At 35.8% G+C, this 22,758-nt stretch overlaps 1 protein-coding gene across 1 annotated transcript in view; it reads left to right on the top strand.

Moving 5' to 3' along the window:
- AGPS (alkylglycerone phosphate synthase) overlaps positions 1–22,758 on the top strand; it is a 160,781-nt gene that overhangs the window by 86,953 nt on the left and 51,070 nt on the right. The window contains 1 exon segment of the mRNA XM_017868293.1: positions 11,145–11,269. Coding sequence (XP_017723782.1) covers positions 11,145–11,269 — 125 coding nt within the window.

The following is a 22,758-nucleotide window of genomic DNA, read 5'->3' as shown; positions in this document are numbered from 1 at the left end:
AAAAAAGAAAAAAAAGGTTTGCTCATTTTGGTGCCCCTTTTTTCCTCATTTTTTTTTTTTTTTTTTTTTTTTGAGGCGAAGTCTCGCTCTGTCGCCTGGACTGGAGTGCAGTGGCCGGATCTCAGCTCACTGCAAGCTCCGCCTGCCTCAGCCTCCCGAGGAGCTGGGACTACAGGCGCCCGCCACCTCGCCCGGCTAGTTTTTGTATTTTTTTTTAGTAGAGATGGGGTTTCACCGTGTTAGCCAGGATGGTCTCGATCTCCTGACCTCGTGATCCGCCCATCTTGGCCTCCCAAAGTGCTGGGATTACAGGCTTGAGCCACCACGCCCGGCCATGCCTGCTGTTCTTAATCCTTAAGTCCTGAGAATATATTTCAAATTATGAGAGTTACTTCAAGCAAATACTTGCATTTTATATCAAATGGCATTTGAAGCCTTCAGTTTTCTTTGAGAACAAACATATTTGAAAATTATAAAACAGAAAATTCTTAAATTTATTGACACTATTTTTTTTGTAAGCAGAATGGAAAGTGAATGACATACAAGCCTCTCTGATGTCACATTGCCATGGAGTTATTTGGAAACAATTATATAAAGTGAATATAAAATACTGGCATAACATACATATAATTAAGTAATAAATAATTTAAGTAGTTTTGTATCACTCTATTGAGATAATATTCCCAGAACAAAAGAATCAATAACTACATTAAAACTCCACAGAAATGGGCCTTTTGATGCAGTGAATTTGGAATATCCATTTGTGATTGGCTGAGTTTGAACAAAAGTCAGAATGGAAGCTGCCCCTGTCAAACTGCATTTGGGACCTGGATGGATTTTTATCTTACACTGGGACCATGCAGAATTCCTAGCTGGTTTGTTGCACAGACTCACCTCGATCATTTCATTAACCTTGCAATAATGCAATGTCTCCTTTTATACTACTAAGTTTTAAAAGTCTCATTTATAGATTTATGGTGAGTTTCACTTTTAGATTGCCTACAGTATATATATGAAGCAATATACAGAAATTTAAGTCATGATACCTTCTTACTAGTACCTTAGAATTTTGATGTAGAGTGAGAATTTTAAAGGTTTGTTAATATAACAGTATATACATTTAAGAATAAACTTTTTGAATAAGTAATAACTTGTACATTTATAAAATTCGGATATGTAGAAACATGGGAAATTCAAAAGTTACTCAAGAATGTTATAGGGAAAAATTTGCCTCCTATCCCTGTCTTTCAGGCATCTTCCCTGTCCAGAGTCAACACTATTGCTACATATAACTGATGCAGGATTTTTGCTCCTTAGCTCAGCTAAAATCTTGTTGTATGACTAGGAAAAAATTAGCCATGCAGACACGTTGAAAGGTGAGGAGAGCAGAAGTTATTTAAAAAAAGCTCTCAGCAAAAAAAGGGGTTCCGCCAACGGGCTCCCACCTCACAGATCAAATACCAGGCCACCACATGCACAAGCTGAAGAGCCCAGGCTTCTTCCCCCTGCACAAGACACACATTCCTGGTGGCTACACCCCACTCTCCCAGTGCACAGTGGTCCTTCAGTCCACTGGGGGCATGCCCAGACAAGGCCTTGGGTAAGTTCCCTCATCTGCACAGAAGCATTTGATGTAAACACTTGTGGAGCAGATTAGAGATTCTCTGGGACCCTCCCTTATCTGCCTCCTATATCTATCATAACCTTGTATGTATATATTTTTTAAAAAACAAATGGGAGTTTACTACTCTTTGCTCATCACATTTAGAGCCAGTTCATTCTTTTTGATAGCTGCATGATATTCCATTCATTGAACATGCCCTGATGTAGTTAACCAAACTCCTGTTGGTTGGCATTTAAGTGGTATTCAGTTTTGTCTTTGGGTTATATTTAGATTATAATGCTGTGATTCAAAGAAATATTCTCAAATGTCTTCATTTCTTAGAACTTAGGAAATACTTCACCAAAAGCTTAGAACTTGGAGTTTGGTTTTGAATAGAAATGTTTTCCTGGTTAAAGTCAGAGTTTATATTCACCTTCTTTAATGAATTTCAATCTTTCATTCAAATCTGAGTTTTGAGTTTGATCAAGTGGTTATTAAAGTTTTCCATAGTCTGTGGACAGATTAGAGCAAATAGAAGAGATGATTAATGCCTTTAGGAATTTCTGCCTGACAGATTTCCAATTTATTGGTAACAAGAACTAACTGTGAACATGAGATGTTAATTCCAAGATACCAGGAATTTCTAGAAGTGTTGAGAAGAGTGGAAAGAATGACCGACAATCTTAGTGACATTGTCAGTATAGTGGAAGGAAATTAGCAAATTAAAATGATACTACTTGTCTTGGTGAGAAAGAGTAAGTATGGTAGATAATTCTGTGTTACTGGATAAGACAGCATAGTACTAATAGGTAACCTGTCAACCCTTTGCCTCTTCTGACAGTTTTAGAAGTTCACCTCAAAAAGAAACTATCTTTTAGCTATCACCATTCCTCCCTCCAGCTCCCCAGCAATCCTACCCCAAGCTCTAAGCAACTACTGATCTTCTTTTGATTTCTATAGATTTGTCTGTTCTGGAAGTTACACAGAAATGGAATTATATAATATGTAATCTTATGACTGGCTTCTTTCACTTACCACATTTTAAAGATTCAACAGTTGTAGCGTGTATTAGTACTTCATTCCTTTTTTTTATGACTGAATAATATTCCACCGCATGCATATTCCACATTCTGTTACTCCATTCATTACTGAGATTGTTTCCACATTTTGGCTGTTATGAATTGTGCTGCATTAAACATTTGTGTACAAACTTTTGTGTGACATATTTTTATTTTGGGGGGATTTATAGCCTAGGAGTGGAGTTGCTGGCCATATAAGTCATAACCCTATGTTTCACCATTTGAAGAATAGCCAGACTGTTTTTTAGCATGGTTGCACCATTTTACAATCCCACAAGCAGTAAAAAATGACTGTCCCATTTTCTCCACATCCTTGGCAACGCTGACTTTTAACCTCTTTTAAATAGTAGCCATTACAGTAGGGATGAAGTGGGGTCTCATTGTGATTTTGATTTTTGTTTCTAGATGACTAATTATGGTGAGCATCTTTTCATGTGTTTATTGGCCATTTATATATTTTGTCAGCAGAATGTCTACTCAGATTCTTTGGCCATTTTAAAATTATTTGTCTTTATTACATAATTGTAAGAAGTCTGTGTTCTAGATATAAGTCTTTGTCAGATAAATGGTTTGCAAATATTTCCTCTCATCAGTTTCTTGATGGTGTCTTTTGAAGTGCAAAAACTTGAAATTTTGGCAAAGTCAAATTATCTATTTTTTCCTTTAGTTGCTTGTGTATTTGTTGTCATATCTGAGTATCGAATACCCAATTCAAGGTCATGAAGATTTACCCCTATGGCTTCTTCTCAGAGTTTTACAGTTTTAGTTCTTGTATTAGGTTTTTCATTCATTTTGAGTTAATTTTTGTATTTGGTGTGAGGTGTAAGGATCCAACTTCATTCTTTTGTGTGTAGATGTACATTTGTTCCTTCATCATTTTGGAAAGACTGTTCTTTCCCCCTCTGAATGGCCGTGGCACTTTTGGTAAAGTCAGCATGGTTATTTCTGGATTCTTCATTTTTTTTTCCCATTGATTGCTAAGTCTGTCCTTATGCCAGTACCATATTGATTTGATTACTTTTGAGTTTTAGCACGTTTTAAAAGTCAGGAAGTCTGAGTCCTTCTTTGTTGTTCTTTTTTGATATTGTCTTGGCTGTTCTGGGTCTCTTGCAATTCCATATGAATTAGAGAATTAGCTTGTCAATTTCTACAATGAAGTCAGCTTGGATTCTAATGGAGTTTGCATTGAATCTGTAGGTCAGTTAGATCAATTTGGGGAGTAGTGGCATCTTAACAATGTTAAGTCTTCCAATCCATGAGTATGAGATATATTTTCAATTATTTAGATCTTTAATTTAACAGTGTTTCACAGTTTTCAAGGTGTAAGTTGGGCACATCTTTGTTTTATTCTTTTTGATGCTATTATAAATGGAATTTTTAAAATTTTCTTTTTGATTGTTCATTGCAAGTATGTAGAAATACAGTTGATTCTTGTATCCTGCAACCTTGCTGAATTCTTTTTTTAAGTTCTGTTAGTGGATTCATTAGCATTTTCTATATGCAAGATCACATCATCTGTAGAGATAGATTTACTTCTTTTCCAATCTGGATACTGCTTCTTTCTCTTGCCTGGGCTAGAACATCCCATATAACATTAAATAGAAGTGGCAAGAGCAGAAATCTTTGTCTTATTCCTGATCTTAGGGGGAAAGCATCCAGGCTCTCCCCAGTAAGTATGATGTTAGATATGGGTTTTTCATAGATGACCTTAATCAGTTTGAGGAAGTTCTCTTCTTTTTCTAGTCTATTGAGTGTTTTGATCATAACAGATGTTGGATTTATCAAATGCGTATTCTTTATTGAGTTGCTAATATCATTTTTGTTTTTTGTTCTGCTGATATGTTTTATTACATGAATTGACTTTTGGATGTTAAACCATCCTTTCATTCCTGGGCTAAACTTGGTTATGGTATATAATTTTTTTTCTTGTTTTTTTTTGAGATGGAGTTTCACTCCTGTTGCCCAGGCTGGAGTGCAATGGCACAATCTCGGCTCACCGCAACCTCCATCTGCCAGGTTCAAGCAATTGTCCTGCCTCAGCCTCCTGAGTAGCTGGGATTACAGGCATGAGCCACCATGCCTGGCTAAGTTTGTATTTTTAGTAGAGATGGGGTTTCTCCAGGCTGGTCTCAAACTCCTGACCTGAGGTGATCCGCCTGCCTTGGCCTCCTAAAGTGCTGGGATTACAGGCATGAGCCACTGCGCCTGGCCTAATTATTTTTATATATTGTTAGATTTGGTTAATAATATTTTGTTTAGTATTTTGTTTTTTTGCACCCATCTTTATAACAGATTGATCTGTCATTTTCTTTTCTTGTGATGTTTTTGGTGGTTTTGAGACACTGGCTTCATAGAAGGAGTTGGAAAGTGTTTCCTCCTCTTCTACTTTGTGAAAGAGTTTGTAAAGAATTGCTATTAATTCTTTACAACCAATTGTAAAGTGCTTGGTGATGTTCAGTAGTGAAATCTTCTGGGCTTGGACTTTTCTTTGTGAGTATTTTTTGGATTACTAGTTGGAATTAATAATTCAGATTGTCTTCTTGAGTCAGTTTCAGTAGTTTGTGTCTTTCTAGAAATTTTCCTATTTTGTCTAAGTTATGTAATTTATTGCTATATAGTTGTTCATAGTGTTCCTTTATAATCCTTTTTATTTTTGTGAGATTACTAGTAATATCCCCTATTTTATTTCCAGTTCTAGTGATTTGTGTCCTTTCTCTTTTTTTCTCAGTCACTTTAGCTAAAGATTTGTTAATTTTATTGATCTTTTTGGAGAACTACGTTTTGGTTTCATTGATTTGCTATCCTTGATCTCATTAATTTCACCTCTAGGCCGGGCGTGGTGGCTCAAGCCTGTAATCCCAGCACTTTGGGAGGCCGAGACGGGCGGATCACGAGGTCAGGAGATCGAGACCATCCTGGCTAACACGGTGAAACCCCGTCTCTACTAAAAAATACAAAAATCTAGCCAGGCGAGGCGCCCAGCTCCTGGGGAAGCTGAGGCAGGAGAATGGCGTAAACCCGGGAGGCGGAGCTTGCAGTGAGCTGAGATCCGGCCACTGCACTCCAGCCCGGGCGACAGAGTGAGACTCCGTCTCAAAAAAAAATAAAAATAAAAAATAATTTCACCTCTAATCTCTAATAATTCCTTCTGTCTGCTTGCGTCAGATGTAGTTTGCTCTTCTTTTTCCAGTAGCTTAAGGTAGACGGTTAGGCTATTTGAGATTTACTAAAATGTATACAGACATTTACCCATCACAATTCTCTCTAGGTATTGCTTTATCTTATCTGATAAGTTTTGGTATATTGTATCTTCCTTTCCATTCTTCTCAAACTGTTTTCCAATTTTGATATTGATTTCTTCTTTGACTCGTTGATTATTTAGTAGTGTATTGTTTAATTTTCACATATTAGCTAGCTTTCCAATTTCTTTCTTATTAGTTTCTTATTTCATTCCATGGTGGCTTGAGAATGTACTTTGTATTTTTTCAGTCTTTGGAAATTTGTTCAAGTTTATTTTATGACCTCGCTAGCATGTAGTTTATCCTGGAGAATGTTCTGTGAGCACTTGAAATAAATGTACATTCTTCTGTTGTTGGGTGGAGTGTTCTATACTGTTAGGTCTAATTGGTTTATAGTGTAAAAGTCCTCTATTGCTTTCTTGGTCCTGTGCCTTGTTGTTATGTCCATTATTGAAAATGGGGCATTGACGTCTCAAACTGTTATTGTTGAATTATCTGTTTCTCCCTTCATTTCTGTCAGTTATTACTTCATATATTTTTATGCCTTGTTATTACGTGCATTCTGTTTATATTTGTTGTTTTGTCTTCCTTATGGCTTATCATTATAAAATGCCCCTCTTAATAGCTAGTAATATTTTGTTTCAGTCTGTTTTGTCTGATATTAGTATATAGTCACTCCAGCTTTCTTGTGGTTGCTGTTTGCAGTATATATATTTTTTCTTTCGATTTTCGTATCTCTGAATTTAAAGTGTAGATTCTGTAGATAGCAAATAGTTAGATCTTTTTAAAAAAACAGTCTCACTATCTCTGTCTGTTCTTCTGTTTAGTCCATTCACGTTTAATGTTATTGGTACGGTCGGATTTATGTCTGCTTTATGTCTGCTTTTTTTCCCCCCCCTGTGGGTCTCATGTCTTTTTGTTTCTGTAGTTTGTGATTATTGCTTTCTTTTGCCTTAAGTGAGTATTTTCTAATGTAGCATTTTAATTTCCTTAGTGATGTTTTTCTGTATACTTTTTTGAGTTACCTCCTTAGTAACCTCTATAAATGTTACAAACCAACAATACATTGCTAACGTTACTACTATATATAATTGGCTTTCAAAGAAGCTGAAAGAAGAAAGGAGAGCAAGTACAGGTTGAGTATCCAAACATGAAAATCCAAAATCCAAAATGCTCCAAAATTTGAGACTTTTTGAGCACTGACTTGACACTCAAAGGAAATGCTCCGTGGAGCATTTTGGATTTTGGATTTTTGGATTTGGGATGCTCAGCTGGTAAGTAGAATGCGTATATTGCAAAATTCAAAAAATCTCAAATTGAAGACACATCTGGTCCTAAGCATTTCAGGTAAGGGATACTCAACATTTCTAGACATAGAACTTTTTTTTATATTACCCATTTTGTTTATCCTTTGTGCTTCTCTTCATTTGTTCCTGTGGGTTTACATTACCATCTGTAATCATATCCTTAGCCCAATAGAGCTTTACTTTCACTTGCTTCTTTTGTGCTAGTATTGGCACATATATCACATTTGTATATGTTATAGATCCAAAAATACATCATATATGTATTGTTTCATACCAGTGCTTTTTAAATCAGATGTGAGAAGGAGAAGAAATATGCATTAATACTATCTTTTGTAATTAGGTAAAATAGAAGAAGACTCAAAAGTGCTCTTTTTTTGTATATGTTAATTTGAATTACTGTTTGGGGTCACCTGCTTTTAGTTTGAAGAACTTCCTTTAATATTTATTGTAAGCCTGTTTTCCAGCAATGAAGTCCTCTCAGCTTTTGTTTATCTGGGAATGTCTTTATTTTGTTTTCATTTTTGAAAGATAACTGCTGGATGTTGACACATTTTTCCCCCTTTCAGCATTTTGAATATATTATCCCACCACTGTCTGACTTTCATTGTTTCTGCTCATAAGTCAGCTGTTAACTTTATGAGTTTTCTCTTGTAATTGATGAGTCATTTTTCTCTTGCTGTTTCAAGGTTTTTCTCTTGCCTTTGACTTTTAGCATTCCTGCTATGATGTGTCTGTCTGTGGATATCTTTGTATTGCTCCTTTGAGCAATTTGTTGAGCTCCCTTGATGTATAGGTTATTGGTTTTTAATAAATTTAGGAAGTTTTCAGCCATTCTTTCTTTGAATAATTTTTTCTGCTCCTTTCTCTGCTTTTCTTCCACTATTCCCGTTGCACATAAATTGGTGTGCTTAGTGGTTTCCTGCATTTCTCTGAGGCACCATCCATTGTTCTCTCTGTTCTTCATATTGCATAATCTCTATACATCTCTCTTCAAGTTTTATATTCATTCTTTTGCCAGAGACCATCTGTTGTTAAGCCCTTCTAGTGAATTGTTCATTTCAATTATTTTGCTTTTCAACTCCAGAATTTCCATTTGATTCATCTTAATAGTTTATCTTCATTTATAATCTTTAATGATGTGACATTATCATCAGAATAATCCAGAATAATCCAATCAAAATCAGACACTTTAGAAGGGATAGTTCTGGAGGTTAGTGTTTGGGATTTTTTGGGGGAGCACAAGAGTGGTCCTCCCGAGCATTGTCTCGTAGGCAAACTAGATGGGCTACATTTTAAGCTGTATCTCTAGTGAATCTACCTGTGTCTTCTCAGTTACCTTTTTACCGCATCATTCACTGTTTTTGAGAATGTCCTTGGACTTGGACTTCACCATGCTCTGTTGCAAATAAAGTCATTTACATTGGAAAGAGATTAGCAGCTGTCTATCTTATGGCCTGTTTCTCTCCCCAGAGAGAATCTCTGAACCATGGCTCAGGAGTTAGGGGTGGGGACAATGGCATGTTTCTATCTGAGTAACACCTCTGCTTTAGGAGCTGAATGCTGGGAGAAAGTGGGGTAGGAAATTAGGTTATCTAGGTTTGCTTCTCCTGGCAAGAAAGCAGCCCTTTATGAGCCAGGGCAAGGGCATTGGGACCCCAGTTTTAGTGTGCTACCCTCAAGGTAGAGCTTTTGTCCCACCAGTTGGGGCCTGGAGCTACAGGGGAGCACTACCTCCCAGCTGCACTCACCTGGAACTTAGCCTTGGGAAAAGGTAGCTGGGGTCAGAGTATATTACATGGAATAGGATCAATTTTTTTTCTGAAATTAAGAAAGTCTTTACATAGATATTCAAGAGAAAGGAAAATATGTGTCCACATAAAAACTAGTACATATATGTTCATTGCAGCATTACTAATAGTAGCCAAAAAGTAGAACTCCATATGTTCATCAACTGATAAAGAGATAAACAAAATGAGTTATACTATACAATGGAATAATATTTGGGAATTAAAAAGTAATGAAATATTAATACGTGCTATAGCATGGATGAACCTTGAAAACATTTTGGTAAGTAAAATAAACCAGTCACAAGGCCAGATATTATGAGATTCCTTTTACGTGAAATGTCCAGAATAGGCAAGTCTGTTGTATAGATAGAAAATAGATTTGTGGTTGCCTATGGCTAGAGTGTGGGAGTGGAAATGGAGAGGGTTTGTTTAGTGGATATGGTTTCTTTTTGGGGATGATGAAAATGTTCTAAACTTAGATTGTAATGACAGTTGCACATGTTTGTGAATATACACAAAACATTGTATTTTGGGGCTGGGCGCAGTGGCTCACGCCTGTAATCCCAGCACTTTGGGAGGCCGAGATGGGTAGATCACCTGAGGTCGGGAGTTCAAGACCTGCCTGACCAACATGGAGAAGCCCTGTCTCTACTAAAAATACAAAATTAGCCAGGTATGGTGGTGCATGTCTGTAATCCCAGCTACTCAGGAGGCTGAGGCAGGAGAATTTACTTGAACCAGGGAGGCAGAGGTTGTGGTGAGCTGAGATCATGCCATTGCACTCTAGCCTGGGCAACAAGAGTGAAACTCCATCTCAAAAATAAAAAAAATAAAATAAAATAAATTGTATTTTGCACTTTAAATGGGTGAATTTTGTCTGTAAATTATGTCTCAGTAAAGATGCTAAAACAAAAGAGACCATTTAGTCACTTTCGTTCTCTTAAATTTTGTAAGGTATATCTATTTTTGTATTAAAATATTTATGAAGCCAAACTTGCAAAGCTTTTATGATCATACAAGTCATAAGTTATTTTATAATCTCAGTAGGAAATCATGTGTATATAGTGGTGAATATATTGTGATCTAATGTAGTTTGCTTTTCATAGACTTATCTTAGTTTTTAATCCTGTGTTATATATTGACAAGTTGTTTCAATTATATTGTAAACTTATTGGGAGCTTTGGTTTTTGCAAAACTTTTAAATTTCTTGTGTTATGAAGATCTGCAGTTTCAAAGATTTCTCCCCTTCTTTATTCTTTTTTTAAAATGATGCTCAGAAAATTTACTAATAACGTTATTAATTTCTAACACTTTGTACATTCAGAAACCTTCATTTTGTGAAAAGCTTTGGCTTTGTGAATTTAATCGTTTAACTATTTTTCCCTCTCTACTTAGGCTCCTTACCCTTATGAAAAGAAAGAGCTTTTTTAAAAATCTTTTTTTACTTTGTTTTGTTTTTTCATTTTTTAATTTGTGTGTATGTTTATGTATTTTTCTTTTTAAAAGAGCATTTCTTTTATTGGTGGTCTCTTATATTGATGTTGTATATAACTTCTTTGTGTCCTCTGGTGTTTTTGTTTCTTAAAAAGGGCAGTCTCAGTATGCCTTTATCTTTTCCTTTGTATTCTTAGGGAAAAAAGCACCAAAAAACAAAATGTGAGATAAATATTTCTCAGATTTTTTTCTTGTATCATTTAGATCTCATTGAAGGTTAGGGTTTTTCCCCCATAAATTTGGTTTTTTAGCTACAAATACGCACAAATATTCAAAATAACTTTAGTTTGAATTCACTATAAGCATAAGAATCCATTGTTTTTTAAGTTTTTTTTTCATTTTAGTAGTTGTAATCCTTTACAAACCCTTTAAAGTAACCGTTTCTTTGAGAAAGTTTACTTTTAAAATGTTGAAAAAATATTTGTATTAAACTAAGTAAGGCCCTATTCCCAAAGCTCTTTTGGAATTAAAAAATTTGCTTAATTTATAATTTTTCTAGAATGATTGAGTGCCCTTATCCCAGGTAGACTTATAAATTTAAATATGCCATAATAATTGAAATAATAGATTAATAGATTTAATATGCTTAGGACATTGTCATGTGATGTACTGGATTATTCCCCTTCTTTTTTCAGGAACTCTTGGTGTAAATAACGAGCTACAATAAAATCGACCAGTCCCTGACTACCAAAAGTATGGCTCGCGTAGCTTTCCTAATTTTGAACAAGGCGTCGCCTGTTTAAGAGAATTGCAAAACAGGGTAAAGAGAAAATATGTGTTATATATATAATATATATATGTTTATGTATTTATATTTTCAAATTCTACTACATAGTTGATTGTGATATGTTACAACTAATCTTCATATTTAGTTGTATTATGTTTGTGGTTTTACCCAGTTCTATATGAAAAGGTAGTGTTGTATAGTCATCCCTTTAAGTGCAGTTACTATTTCTATCAAACCTATGTCTTCGTCTAGATGGCTATATGATTGTAAGCCAAGGTAAGACACATACTTTGATTGATAGCTTCAGATAACTTTGCCTTTTATTGACTATTATGTGCCTTAAGTTATTTTTGGGTAAGATATTTTATGATTAATTGAAGTGATATTTAATTTAAATTGAGACATTTATTGAAATTAAAAGTAATGGCTAAATATCAAAGACCCCAAAATTTAAATATAGGTAATTCAACTTCATCAATTCATAGAATGTGCTGCTATTAGGCTATACTTTGTTTTATAATATTATCTAAGCTATAGCTTAAATTAAGGAATATAGTATGTATAATATGCTAAAAGAATTTTATTTTCTCCTCTCAAAAAATATGTGTGTATTTTTTTAAGACTAGATAATGCTAAGTAATTTTATTTATGTATTTAGTTATGTCAGTATGGAAATTTCTACATCTCTGTAGGCATTTGGTTTATTGTTTACAACTATTTATGAATAATTCTTTTCTTAATGTAAAACAATATAATTTTAATGCTTGATGTATGATTTAGCTTGCATTTATGTTCAAATACAGACTTATGAATAATTCTTAATTCAACTTTTCCCATTAAGGAGGAAGTCAAGGGGATGTACTCTAGCCTCTCTCTTTTTTTTTTCTTTCTTCAAATTCCTGGAATTTTACTACTTCCTATCAGTTATACCAAAGTAGAATCTTGAGGACAAGGGGGTTTTTGATGTGACCCATATAGGTCAGCTTCCTGATATCCAGAGCAGTGTGGAGGAAGAATCTGTTGAGGCAAAGGAATAATATCGAGCAAGTAGTCTATGTTTACCTTGGAATTTCTAAGGTACAGAAAGGGAAAATGATGAAGAGTCATTTTTCTGTCATCTCAAGACAACCACTATTAATGCTTCAAAGAACTTTAAAATGAGAAAAAATATATACATTATTTACCCACATATATATCGTTCCCAGTGCTGTTTATTCCATACACTCATAAAGTTTTACTTTCTGAGACACTCATTCTGTCTGGCAGTTTCCCACTTTCATGAAGTCCAGCTATGTGACTACCTAATTCACCAGTTGATGGGATAATTTTTGTAATTTTCAAGTACCTTCACTTACTTGTCAGTTAGATTGCTAGACTTAGTATAGGTCCTTTGATCTTGATTGCTAGACTACTCCTGGGTAGGGAGAGGATTCAAAAGGATGTATGGTCCTGGAATAAGCATTCTTGTACTTGTGGCAAGTTACTTTGGTAGTGGTAAGGCAGAAGTGATTCGTAAGAGTTGAAATCCTTACATCAGAGGCCCTAATTCACTAGAACTTTGGTGATATAATATTATGGTTAGGGAGCTAGAGTATATAGTATTAACACCATGTTTGCTAAAGTGACAAGATGGCAATAATATTTAAAACATTAAAGGATTATTAAGTAGAGGAGGATTGGAGATAAGTTTTTGGAGTAAATAGTATTTGTTATACTAAAGTAACATCTGAGCACTGAGTGGTGACATTCCAGTGTGTTCTGGTACTTGTTTTTAAAATCCTCCATCATTCAAAGGCAGAGGAAAGGGGTTTCAAGTTAAGATACCCCAGATATTAAGAAGTAAAAGAACTTGCAGAGCCTTATGGTTTTGCTTATGAATTAATACACGGAAGAACAGGAAGCTAGGGTGTTTGTTTTTTTTTTTAAATGACCAGAAGTTCACTAATTGAAAAATAAAACAAAGATGTTTCCATATATGTTTTCATTAATTTCAGATTGTTCTTAATGAACAGCTTTTAAAATTTCAAGTGTTTTCCCTTTGTATTATAATTTATCATTGTGTAATGATTTTGGATTACAGTCATTGGGTGAACATCCTAAGAATTTTTCAAAATGAATAAAAGGACAAGTTTTACTGATTTGTGTAAAGATGAAGGAAAATTCCATCCCCTGCTTGTCTTAAATACTTTTATTTTCCTTCTATCTTTGTTGGGCTTCACTATTCCCCCCCACAAAAGTGTGTTTTTTTGTTTATTTTTTAAGATGGAGTCCCACTCTGTCGCCCAGGCTGGAGTGCAATGGTGCGATCTCGGCACACTGAAACCTCTGACTCCTGGATTCAAGCAATTCTCTTGCCTCAGCCTCCTGAGTAGCTGGGATTACAGGTGACCACCACCATGCCCAGCAAATTTTTGTGTATTTTTAGTAGAGATGGGATTTCGCCATGTTGACCAGGCTGGTCTTGAACTCCTGACCTCAGGTGATCCGCCTGCCCCGGCCTCCCAAATTGCTGGGATTACAGTCATGAGCCACCGCACCCAGCCACAAAAAGCATTATTAAAGAATTGTAGTTTCATATCATTTCTTGTTCAAGTCTTGAATGACATAATTCTAATTCATCATTATTACCTCTAATTTTATGAAAAAAATATGAATGCCAAATTAGATTTTTCCTTTTTGAGACAGGGTCTCACTTTGTCGTTCAGGCTGGAGTCAGTGGCATGATGACAGCTCAACGCAACCTCTCGATCTCCTGGACTCAGGTGATCCTACCACCTCAGCTTCCTGAATAGCTGGGACCATAGGCACATGCCATTATACCTGTCTAATTTTTTTTTTTTTTTAACTTTTATAAAGATGGGATCTCCCTGTGTTTCCCAAGCTGGTCTCAAACTCCTGGACTCAAGCGATCCTCCAGTTTAGACTTTCCAAATTGTAGAGATTGCAGGCATGAGCCACCATGCCCAACCCCAAATTAGATTTTTAAAAAATTACAGAAGTTATAGAAGTAGGTTGGATTTGTATTTATTTTCAACAAAAGATCTCAGAGAGGTCATGTTCAGTCTGTATTGACCAACTCTGCCTCTTCAATAATATCTCCCCTCTATAGAGCACAGATTTAGTAGACTTATAAATCTTTTGATTAGAAGTATGCATATTTTATGTTTTCTTGATGCTCCATCTACTTTTCCACACTGCAAGTACTTACATGTAAATCTATCTTAAATTTCATTAGTAAGAAGTGATGTAAAAATGTATCAAAATACTAACTTTATAATTTCATTACAATGGAAATGTTGATTTCCAACATAAATAGTTGGTTTAATCTGATACAGTTTTTATAACAATTCGATATGCCCCGATAGAAAGTGACACAGAAGACCTACTTGTGCTATTGAAAAGCAAGTATGGAATTTTCCTTCATCCTTGCACAAATCAGTGAAACGTGTCCTTTTACTCATTTTAAACAATTCTTAGGAGGTTCACGCAATGACTATAATCTGAATTCACTACAAAACAGTATAGTGAGCCAGGCATGGTGGCTCACATCTGTAATCCCAGCACTTTGAGAGGCTGAGACAGGCAGATCACTTGAGCCCAGGAGTTTGAGACCAGTCTGGGCAACATGGCGAAACCCCGTCTCTACAAAAAATACAAAACTTAGCTGGGCATGGTGGCATGTGCCTGTAGTCCTAGCTACTTGGGAGGCTGAGGTGAGAGGATCCATTTAGCCCAGGAGGTCTAGGCTGCTGTGAGTCGTGATCGTGCCACTGTACTTCAACCTGGGCAACATAGCAAGACCCTGTCTCAAAAAACAACAACAAAAAAAACTGTATTAGCTATATATCTTGTAATAAAATAAAGATAATGATTGATAGTGCTACTATGTGGTTAAAAAAGCAGGTCATAAAGTTCCTTTCTAGTCTATAGCTATGACAATTTGGTTCTATGTACTTAGTAATTGATAATTTTTAGAGATATAAATATTATGGACTAGGAAGTTTGTCTTACTTGAAACTGATTTTAAAAGTCCAGATAGATAACATTTTATTCTCGAGCATTGCTCTTAAGAATGGAGCAATTGCTAAGAGTAATTACTGGGATTTGGACATCTAACAATTTTGGGGACTTACATATTTTCCTTCTATTATAATGCACATATAGAGAGGCATTAATGTTTATCTTACCTGGAAATGGATAAAAGGTTTTATAATGGTTTAGGGAAAGTTATATATTAGTTTATAGAACATACAAGTCTCATATGTCAAGAGTGGTACAGTATTTGCTGCCTTCCTTTGTAATAGTGTTTTCAGGCAGAAAAATTGAAAAAAATCAGGTTTTGGCACTAGTCATTGTTCAATTTGGGATTTGGAATTTCAGTTGATAGCAGGGGAATTAAGATCCATTAAAGTAGATGGTACATGGTTTATGATTGTGCCAAATTCTTGATTGAATAATGAGTTGGTTGCTTGTAATTCTTCACTGTCATTTTATAGCACTTCCATCTTTGCAATATTTTCAGATTCAAGTTGCTTCTGAAATGGGAAACTGTATTTTGGATGAGTATCTTTTGGGAAAGAACATACATGACTGTTCACAAATAGCAAAGTGGGCTATATGTATATTTTTATTACTATTCTTACTGAAAGAAATAAATTAAGCAACCTTATACTGGCAGCAGAAGGATTCTACTAAGGTCTCTCATCTGATCTTTGTCCATGTGAGGAGGTATCCTCTTTTAATACTTCACTGCCTCGTGAAAAGCTAGAAAGGAGGATTTAGTGGAAGATTAATGTGATTCTTTCTCATAAGTGGCAGTCCAGTATAATCTCCTACTTTATTCAGTAGATGGGTAAGTGATTTTTAAGACTTTCTCAGAAAATACATTTCCTACTGTAACCTCTCAAGAGGAGGGAAATAATGTTTTTTAATCAGCATATCAGTGTTAGATATAACGTTTTATTATTCTCTAAAAGAGATAAATAAAATTGTTAGTTTGGAAATAACAATGTCTTCACAAGGTTAAAAGGAAAACTGAGTGTTAAAACAAGCTCAGAAGCAATTTCTGAAATTTGGGTTTTTTTGTTTGTTTTCAATAAAAACTTAATAGTTGTGTCCTACGGTATTTTGAGAGAAGCATTTGTTCCAACAAGAGGAAAAACTGTATTTGATATTGATTAGTACTCGTTCCTCTCAAAACTCTTCTCAGTAAAACCTAGTTTCTTCGAACTAGGTTTTTAGAATTATAGATGAAAAGGCAGCTTTTCTTCCCACTACCTTTTGACAGAGGGTAACTTTTCCTTCCTTCTATCACTTTTATTTTAAACAATTTTAAACTGATAAAGGTTTGGGGTTTTTTGTTTGTTTGTTTTAGTGATTTTAGATTAAATTTGGGAAGACATTTTATGAATTGTTCTGTTTTAAAATTAATTTATCTTGGAGGAGTTCAAATAAATTGGAAGGAGTCAGGGTTAGCACTTACCTTATAAAACACTTAAAACTTCTTTTTATTCAACAGTAATTCTTTGGAGTATTTATTACATAGAGAAACTGAAATTATTTTAAATCATGTTTTTGTGTCATGCTTTTCTTTCTCTGAAGCAGAGAGAATAACCCTAGTCAAATGTTTGGTTAATTGGATCATTTACTGTTTGATCAAGCAAAATTAAGACAATTATGAGACATGTTCTCTACCAGAAGCTACTCAGAACAAGTTATTATACCTTTACTAAACTGAAAAACTATAAAGTTATAATTAGGAGACTGGCTTTTTGGTCTTTTCCTTAATATAAGTGGAGGACAATATTCACTCCCTATTATGTATTATTTTCTTCTTTAAAACCAAGCAACAATTGACTTGTCAAAATAAAAACTTCTTATTGTTTATCATACGGACTCCTAGCTGTAAGTCAGTATGTCATCTCTAAGATGACCAACCAGTAATAACTGTAGCCTTAAATAGTCTATCATTTCATCTGTGATACCAACTCTGACTTATTAGTTAGAAGAAGAATTTGTCTACATTTTTAGTTTTCATATCCAGAAATTCACATTACAGATTACCTTTTTTTACATAGCCTTTTTTGAACTTTTTTTTTTTGAGACGAAGTCTCGCTCTGTTGCCCAGGCTGGAGTGCAGTGGCGCGATATCGGCTCACTGCAAGCTCCGCCTCCTGGGTTCACGCCATTCTCCTGCCCCAGCCTCCTGAGTAACTGGGACTACAGGCGCCCGCCACCATGCCTGGCTAATTTTGTTTTTGTATTTTTAGTAGAGACAGGGTTTCACCGTGTTAGCCAGGATGGTCTTGAACTTCTGACCTTGTGATCCACCTTCCTCAGCCTCCCAAAGTGCTGGGATTTGAACTTTTAAATTAATCAATTTTGTTGTGTGCCTTTTATTTGAGGTAGTGTGCTCTTAGCTTGATAACCAACATAATGCAATGGATAGTATGCAGTTAGATATAGTTCCTGACTTCTAGTAATTACTGAGGATATTGCATATTATGATAATTTTTCGTGACCAAATTTTTGTATAGCACATGGAGTTTAGTATTGAAGCATTTGCTTCTGATGCAACATGAGATCGATAGACTGTTTCCAATGTAGTCTCTAGGCTCAAGAATTTGGGCTGTTCCAGAGTCTACACAGGATGTTGGACTGACCCTTTGAGGAAACAAATGTTTTCAATCAAGTATAATTCATTCCTTAGCCATGGAGCAGAGTTATACAGCTGCCATTCAGTGCTTATACTTTTATAGTTTATCCTTATGACATTACATTAGCAGAAACCCCTCAGACATGTGAAATATATGCTAATATTGAATTTATTTTGCTGGTAACTAGTCTTTTAAGAGGTGCCTTCTCAAATATGTCTCATCTGAATTGCAAGTTCTGATTTTTTCTGTGACAAGTAAGAGCTATGACTTAGTTTTAGAAAAACCAGTTTTGCAGAAATATTTTGATGTGTTTCTTAGAGGAATTTTTGTTGTTGTTGTTGTTATTGTTTGTTTTTTTTGTTTGTTTGTTTTGTTTTTTGAGACGGAGTCTCACTCTGTCGCCCAGGCTGGAGTGCAGTGGCCGGATCTCAGCTCACTGCAAGCTCCACCCCCTGGGTTTACGCCATTCTCCTGCCTCAGCCTCCTGAGTAGGTGGGACTACAGGCGCCCGCCACCTCGCCCGGCTAGTTTTTTGTATTTTTTAGTAGAGACGGGGTTTCACCGTGTTAGCCAGGATGGTCTCGATCTCCTGACCTCGTGATCCGCCCGTCTCGGCCTCCCAAAGTGCTGGGATTACAGGCTTGAGCCACCGCGCCCGGCGTTTTTTTTTTTTTTTTTTTGAGATGGAGTCTCGCTCTGTTGCCCAGGCCGGAGTGCAGTGGCATGATCTTGGCTCACTGCAAGCTCCGCCTCCCAGGTTCATGCCATTCACCTGCCTCAGCCTCCCGAGTAGCTGGGACTACCGGTGTCTGCCACCATGCCTGGCTAATTTTTTGTATTTTTTGGTAGAGACAGGGTTTCACCGTGTTAGCCAGGATGGTCTCAATCTCCTGACCTCGTGATCCGCCTGCCTTGGCCTCCCAAAGTGCTGGGATTTACAGGCATGAGCCGCCGCACCTGGCAGNTTTGAGATGGAGTCTCGCTCTGTTGCCCAGGCCGGAGTGCAGTGGCATGATCTTGGCTCACTGCAAGCTCCGCCTCCCAGGTTCATGCCATTCACCTGCCTCAGCCTCCCGAGTAGCTGGGACTACCGGTGTCTGCCACCATGCCTGGCTAATTTTTTGTATTTTTTGGTAGAGACGGGGTTTCACCGTGTTAGCCAGGATGGTCTCAATCTCCTGACCTCGTGATCCGCCTGCCTTGGCCTCCCAAAGTGCTGGGATTTACAGGCATGAGCCGCCGCACCTGGCAGAGGAAATATTTTTAAATAAAATGATAGGATTGAGAAATATGTTGCTTTTTAAGTTAGTGCAGAGAGTACTAAGTAAGACTAATTAGAGTAGTTAGTTTTTACTTTTCAGAGTATGCAATCAAGTAAATTCCTGGTTGTAGCATCCCTAAAGGGAAGAAATTGCCAGCAATTGACTAAGTCAGTCTTGTATCCATGTTGTGAGGTCATCGTGGTTATTTATTTCATTATTCAAGTAAAAAATTATATTGATATTTCTGTATTAATCCATATCAGGTTTCATGTAGTTTCAGACTATTAAGTATAAAATATACTTAGTTACAAGTTGGATGATTTGAGAGATTCCAGTAAGGGTACATTTATCATAGCAGGAAAGAAATCAATTATTTCATTAACTCAGTTTTAGTAAGCAATTTCTGTTTGAGTGTTCATGAATTCCCTGAGTTTACCATTAACTCATCATTAAAATTTGTAAAAATATTCCCTCTCAGGTTAGTTTTGATCACTTACCAGCAGGGGTCACTTTAACTCAAGGACCTCTTTTCCTCCTTTACAAAATCTGGAATACTCTCAGCCTGGCATTAGTGAATAACATGGGAGTGAATTTAGAGCTCAAATTCTCAGTACTTGTGCTGTCTCTAACTTTTAAAGGCAATCTTCTCAGGTTTTTTTAAACCTACCAAATTAGTTTTAAAGCAGTGGAAACAACCTAATCTTAACTGTACAAATAGTAACCCAGATTGAATGTTGTTTTTTAAGAATAGTAACATTATTTTGATCTTTTGATTATAGAACCTTCTATTTAATTAACTGTAGTGGTAACTTTTAATTATTTCGAATTATAAGAAACATATTCAGCTTTGTATATTTAGAATGATGTACAGTGATTTACAAATATCAATTGCCAGGAGATCATAAACCAACCTAGATGCTATTTTTGAGTGCTTTACCTATATAAGCACTTAGTTATGACAATAACTGAAAAACTGACTTTTAAAAGTCTGGTACTATTGAAGTATGAGACTTTAAAACTGTTGGTTTGAATTGGATAATTTCAAAAAAGTTCATGTTGATAAACTAATATCTAAAAATTTAAAAAAACTTTCTTTAGCTTATTAGTTCTTTTTTGATAGTGTTTGTCTGTTACCATCTACTATGCCTCCTTGATACAAATAGGAATACTGGATAGCTGGCTTATGTGACTCAACTATGAAGTTAAAATCACACATAATATAATTGAATATTAGTTGCTATATGATAAAGCAGTTGCTCTAAAGCTTTCTTGCCATTTTTCCAGCTTTTTAATTTGAAAATTTTAAGCATGTAGAAAATTTGAAAGACTGGTACAGTGATTACCTGTCTATCCACTTCATATATTCAACAGTAATTAACTTTTGGCTCTGTTTAACTTGTATGTGTATATGTTTTTTGGACCATTTGAAATTAAGTTCGCTCTTGTTGCTCAGGCTGGAATGCAATGGCGCTATTTCGGCTCACTGCAACCTCTGCCTCCCAGGTTCAAGTGATTCTCCTGCCTCAGCCTCCCAAGTAGCTGGGATTACAGTCATGAACCACCACGCACGGCTAATACTGTATTTTTAGTAGAGATGGGGTTTCACCATGTTGGTCAGGCTGGTCTCGAACTCCTGACCTCTGGTGATCCACCGCCTAAACCTACCAAAATGCTGGGATTATCGGTGTGAGCCACCACACCCAGCCTGGGTTGTAGACTTTATGACACTTAACGTAAATGCTTCAGCACCATCTCCTAAAGACAGAAGAATAGTGTTCTTCTTTATAACTACAATACCATTATCATGTCTAAGAAAAATCAGTAGGTTTTTTTTTTTTTTTTTTTTTTTTTTGAGACAGAGTCTCGCTCTGTCACCCAGCAGGCTGGAGTGCAGTGGTTCACTGCAACCTCTGCCTCCTGGGTTCAAGCAATTCCCCTGCCTCAGCCTCCCGAGTAGCTGGGACTACAGGTTTGTGCCACCACGTCTGACTAATTTTTTTTTTTTTTTTTTTTTTTTTTTTTGGTAGAGATGGAGTTTCACCATGTTGGCCAGGCTGGTCTTGAACTCCTGACCTCGGGCAGTCTGCCTCCCTTGGCCTTCCAAAGTGTTGGGATTACAGGTGTGAGCCACCATGCCTGGCCAATCAGCAGTAATTTGCTAATGTCATCTAATATTCATTCTATAAGATTATTCCAGTTATCTCCAAGATATGTTTTATGGATAGTGTTTGCAAACCAAGATTTAATCAAGACCTGCATATTTTAATTGTTTTAAAGATTAAATACCCTTAGAAATTTACTATACTAAATGTAGTATACTTTCCTTTCCCTCCTTTTGTTTTGTTTTGTTTTGTTTTGAGACAAGGTCTTGCAATCTTGGCTCGCTGCAAACTCTGCTTCCCAGGTTCAAGTGATTCTTGTGCTTCAGCCTCCCAACTAACTGGGATTATAGGTGTATACCATCATGCCCAGTTAACTTTTGTATTTTTAGTAGAGACAAGGTTTCGCCATGTTGGCCAGGCTGGTCTTGAACTCCTGTCCTAAAGTGATTTGCCCACCTTAGCCTCACAAAATGCTGGGATTGCAAGTGTGAGCCACTGTGCCCATCTCCTCCCATTTTCTGATATATGTGTACTTACATGAATTGTTTTCATTAATAATATTTGCCATTGATAAAGGTGGAGTAGAGTGTGGTTGATAGGAGATGGAATTTACAAGTTGGTAGGAACTTAAAATGTTTTTGTTATGAATGACAGAGTGGCTATTACTCTCTCATATTTTACTTATGTGCTTAAGCCAAAATATATAAATATGTATGTTATATGTATATTCTACTTATGAAGAAAAGGAATCTAGTCTGATTAGGCTTTGTGTATTTTATTAGAAGTCAGTGTGGCCATTTTATTAAAAACATTTCAGATTTGTAAATGTGAAGAAAACTGATTTTCCTTTAGTATTTTGGAAACTGGTAACATTTTAGAAGTATCAAGCCAACTACAAAGATACCCTTATGCCAAGATTTGAAATTACTCAGGTTTTACATTTAACATTTTTAAACTATTATATATTTAATAAGACTACAAAATAGAAAATAAGATAGTTTTAATGTAATTTTTGTTTGGAATATGACTTTAAAACTGTGTGTGTGTGTGCATGCACACATGTGTGCATGTGTGTGTGTTTTAAGTGATTTTTGGAGGCAGTATGGTTTACTGAAATAGTGCTCATCTAAAAGTCACAATGTCTTCATCTTCTACCTTTACTGTGGATAAGGTACAGTATAGTTCATAAGATGGCATAATACTTGAGGCACTGGATTTTAGTTTTAGAAACATCTTTGTTCTAAAATAATCCACTTTGGGGTCTGGTATTTCTTTTAGGATATTCTCCTATGTCTTTGCCAGACATTAGGCAGCTTTTTCTGCTGATAAATTTAAAATCTGGTAACTTATGTTTGTGTTTATCTATATCTGCAGATTTCTTCTCTCCAAATATTTTATAGAAGTCATTGATATTTGTCTTCATAAAAATATATGAAAAGTTAACTTTTTTTCCTCTGTAAATCCTTAGGAACTAAACTCTTGATCTCTTAAATATAGAAAGA

Source organism: Rhinopithecus bieti, unplaced genomic scaffold (genome assembly GCF_001698545.2).
Source record: "Rhinopithecus bieti isolate Rb0 unplaced genomic scaffold, ASM169854v2 scaffold_3062, whole genome shotgun sequence".
Lineage (NCBI taxonomy): Eukaryota > Metazoa > Chordata > Mammalia > Primates > Cercopithecidae > Rhinopithecus > Rhinopithecus bieti.
This window is presented reverse-complemented; position numbering and strand designations above follow the sequence as displayed.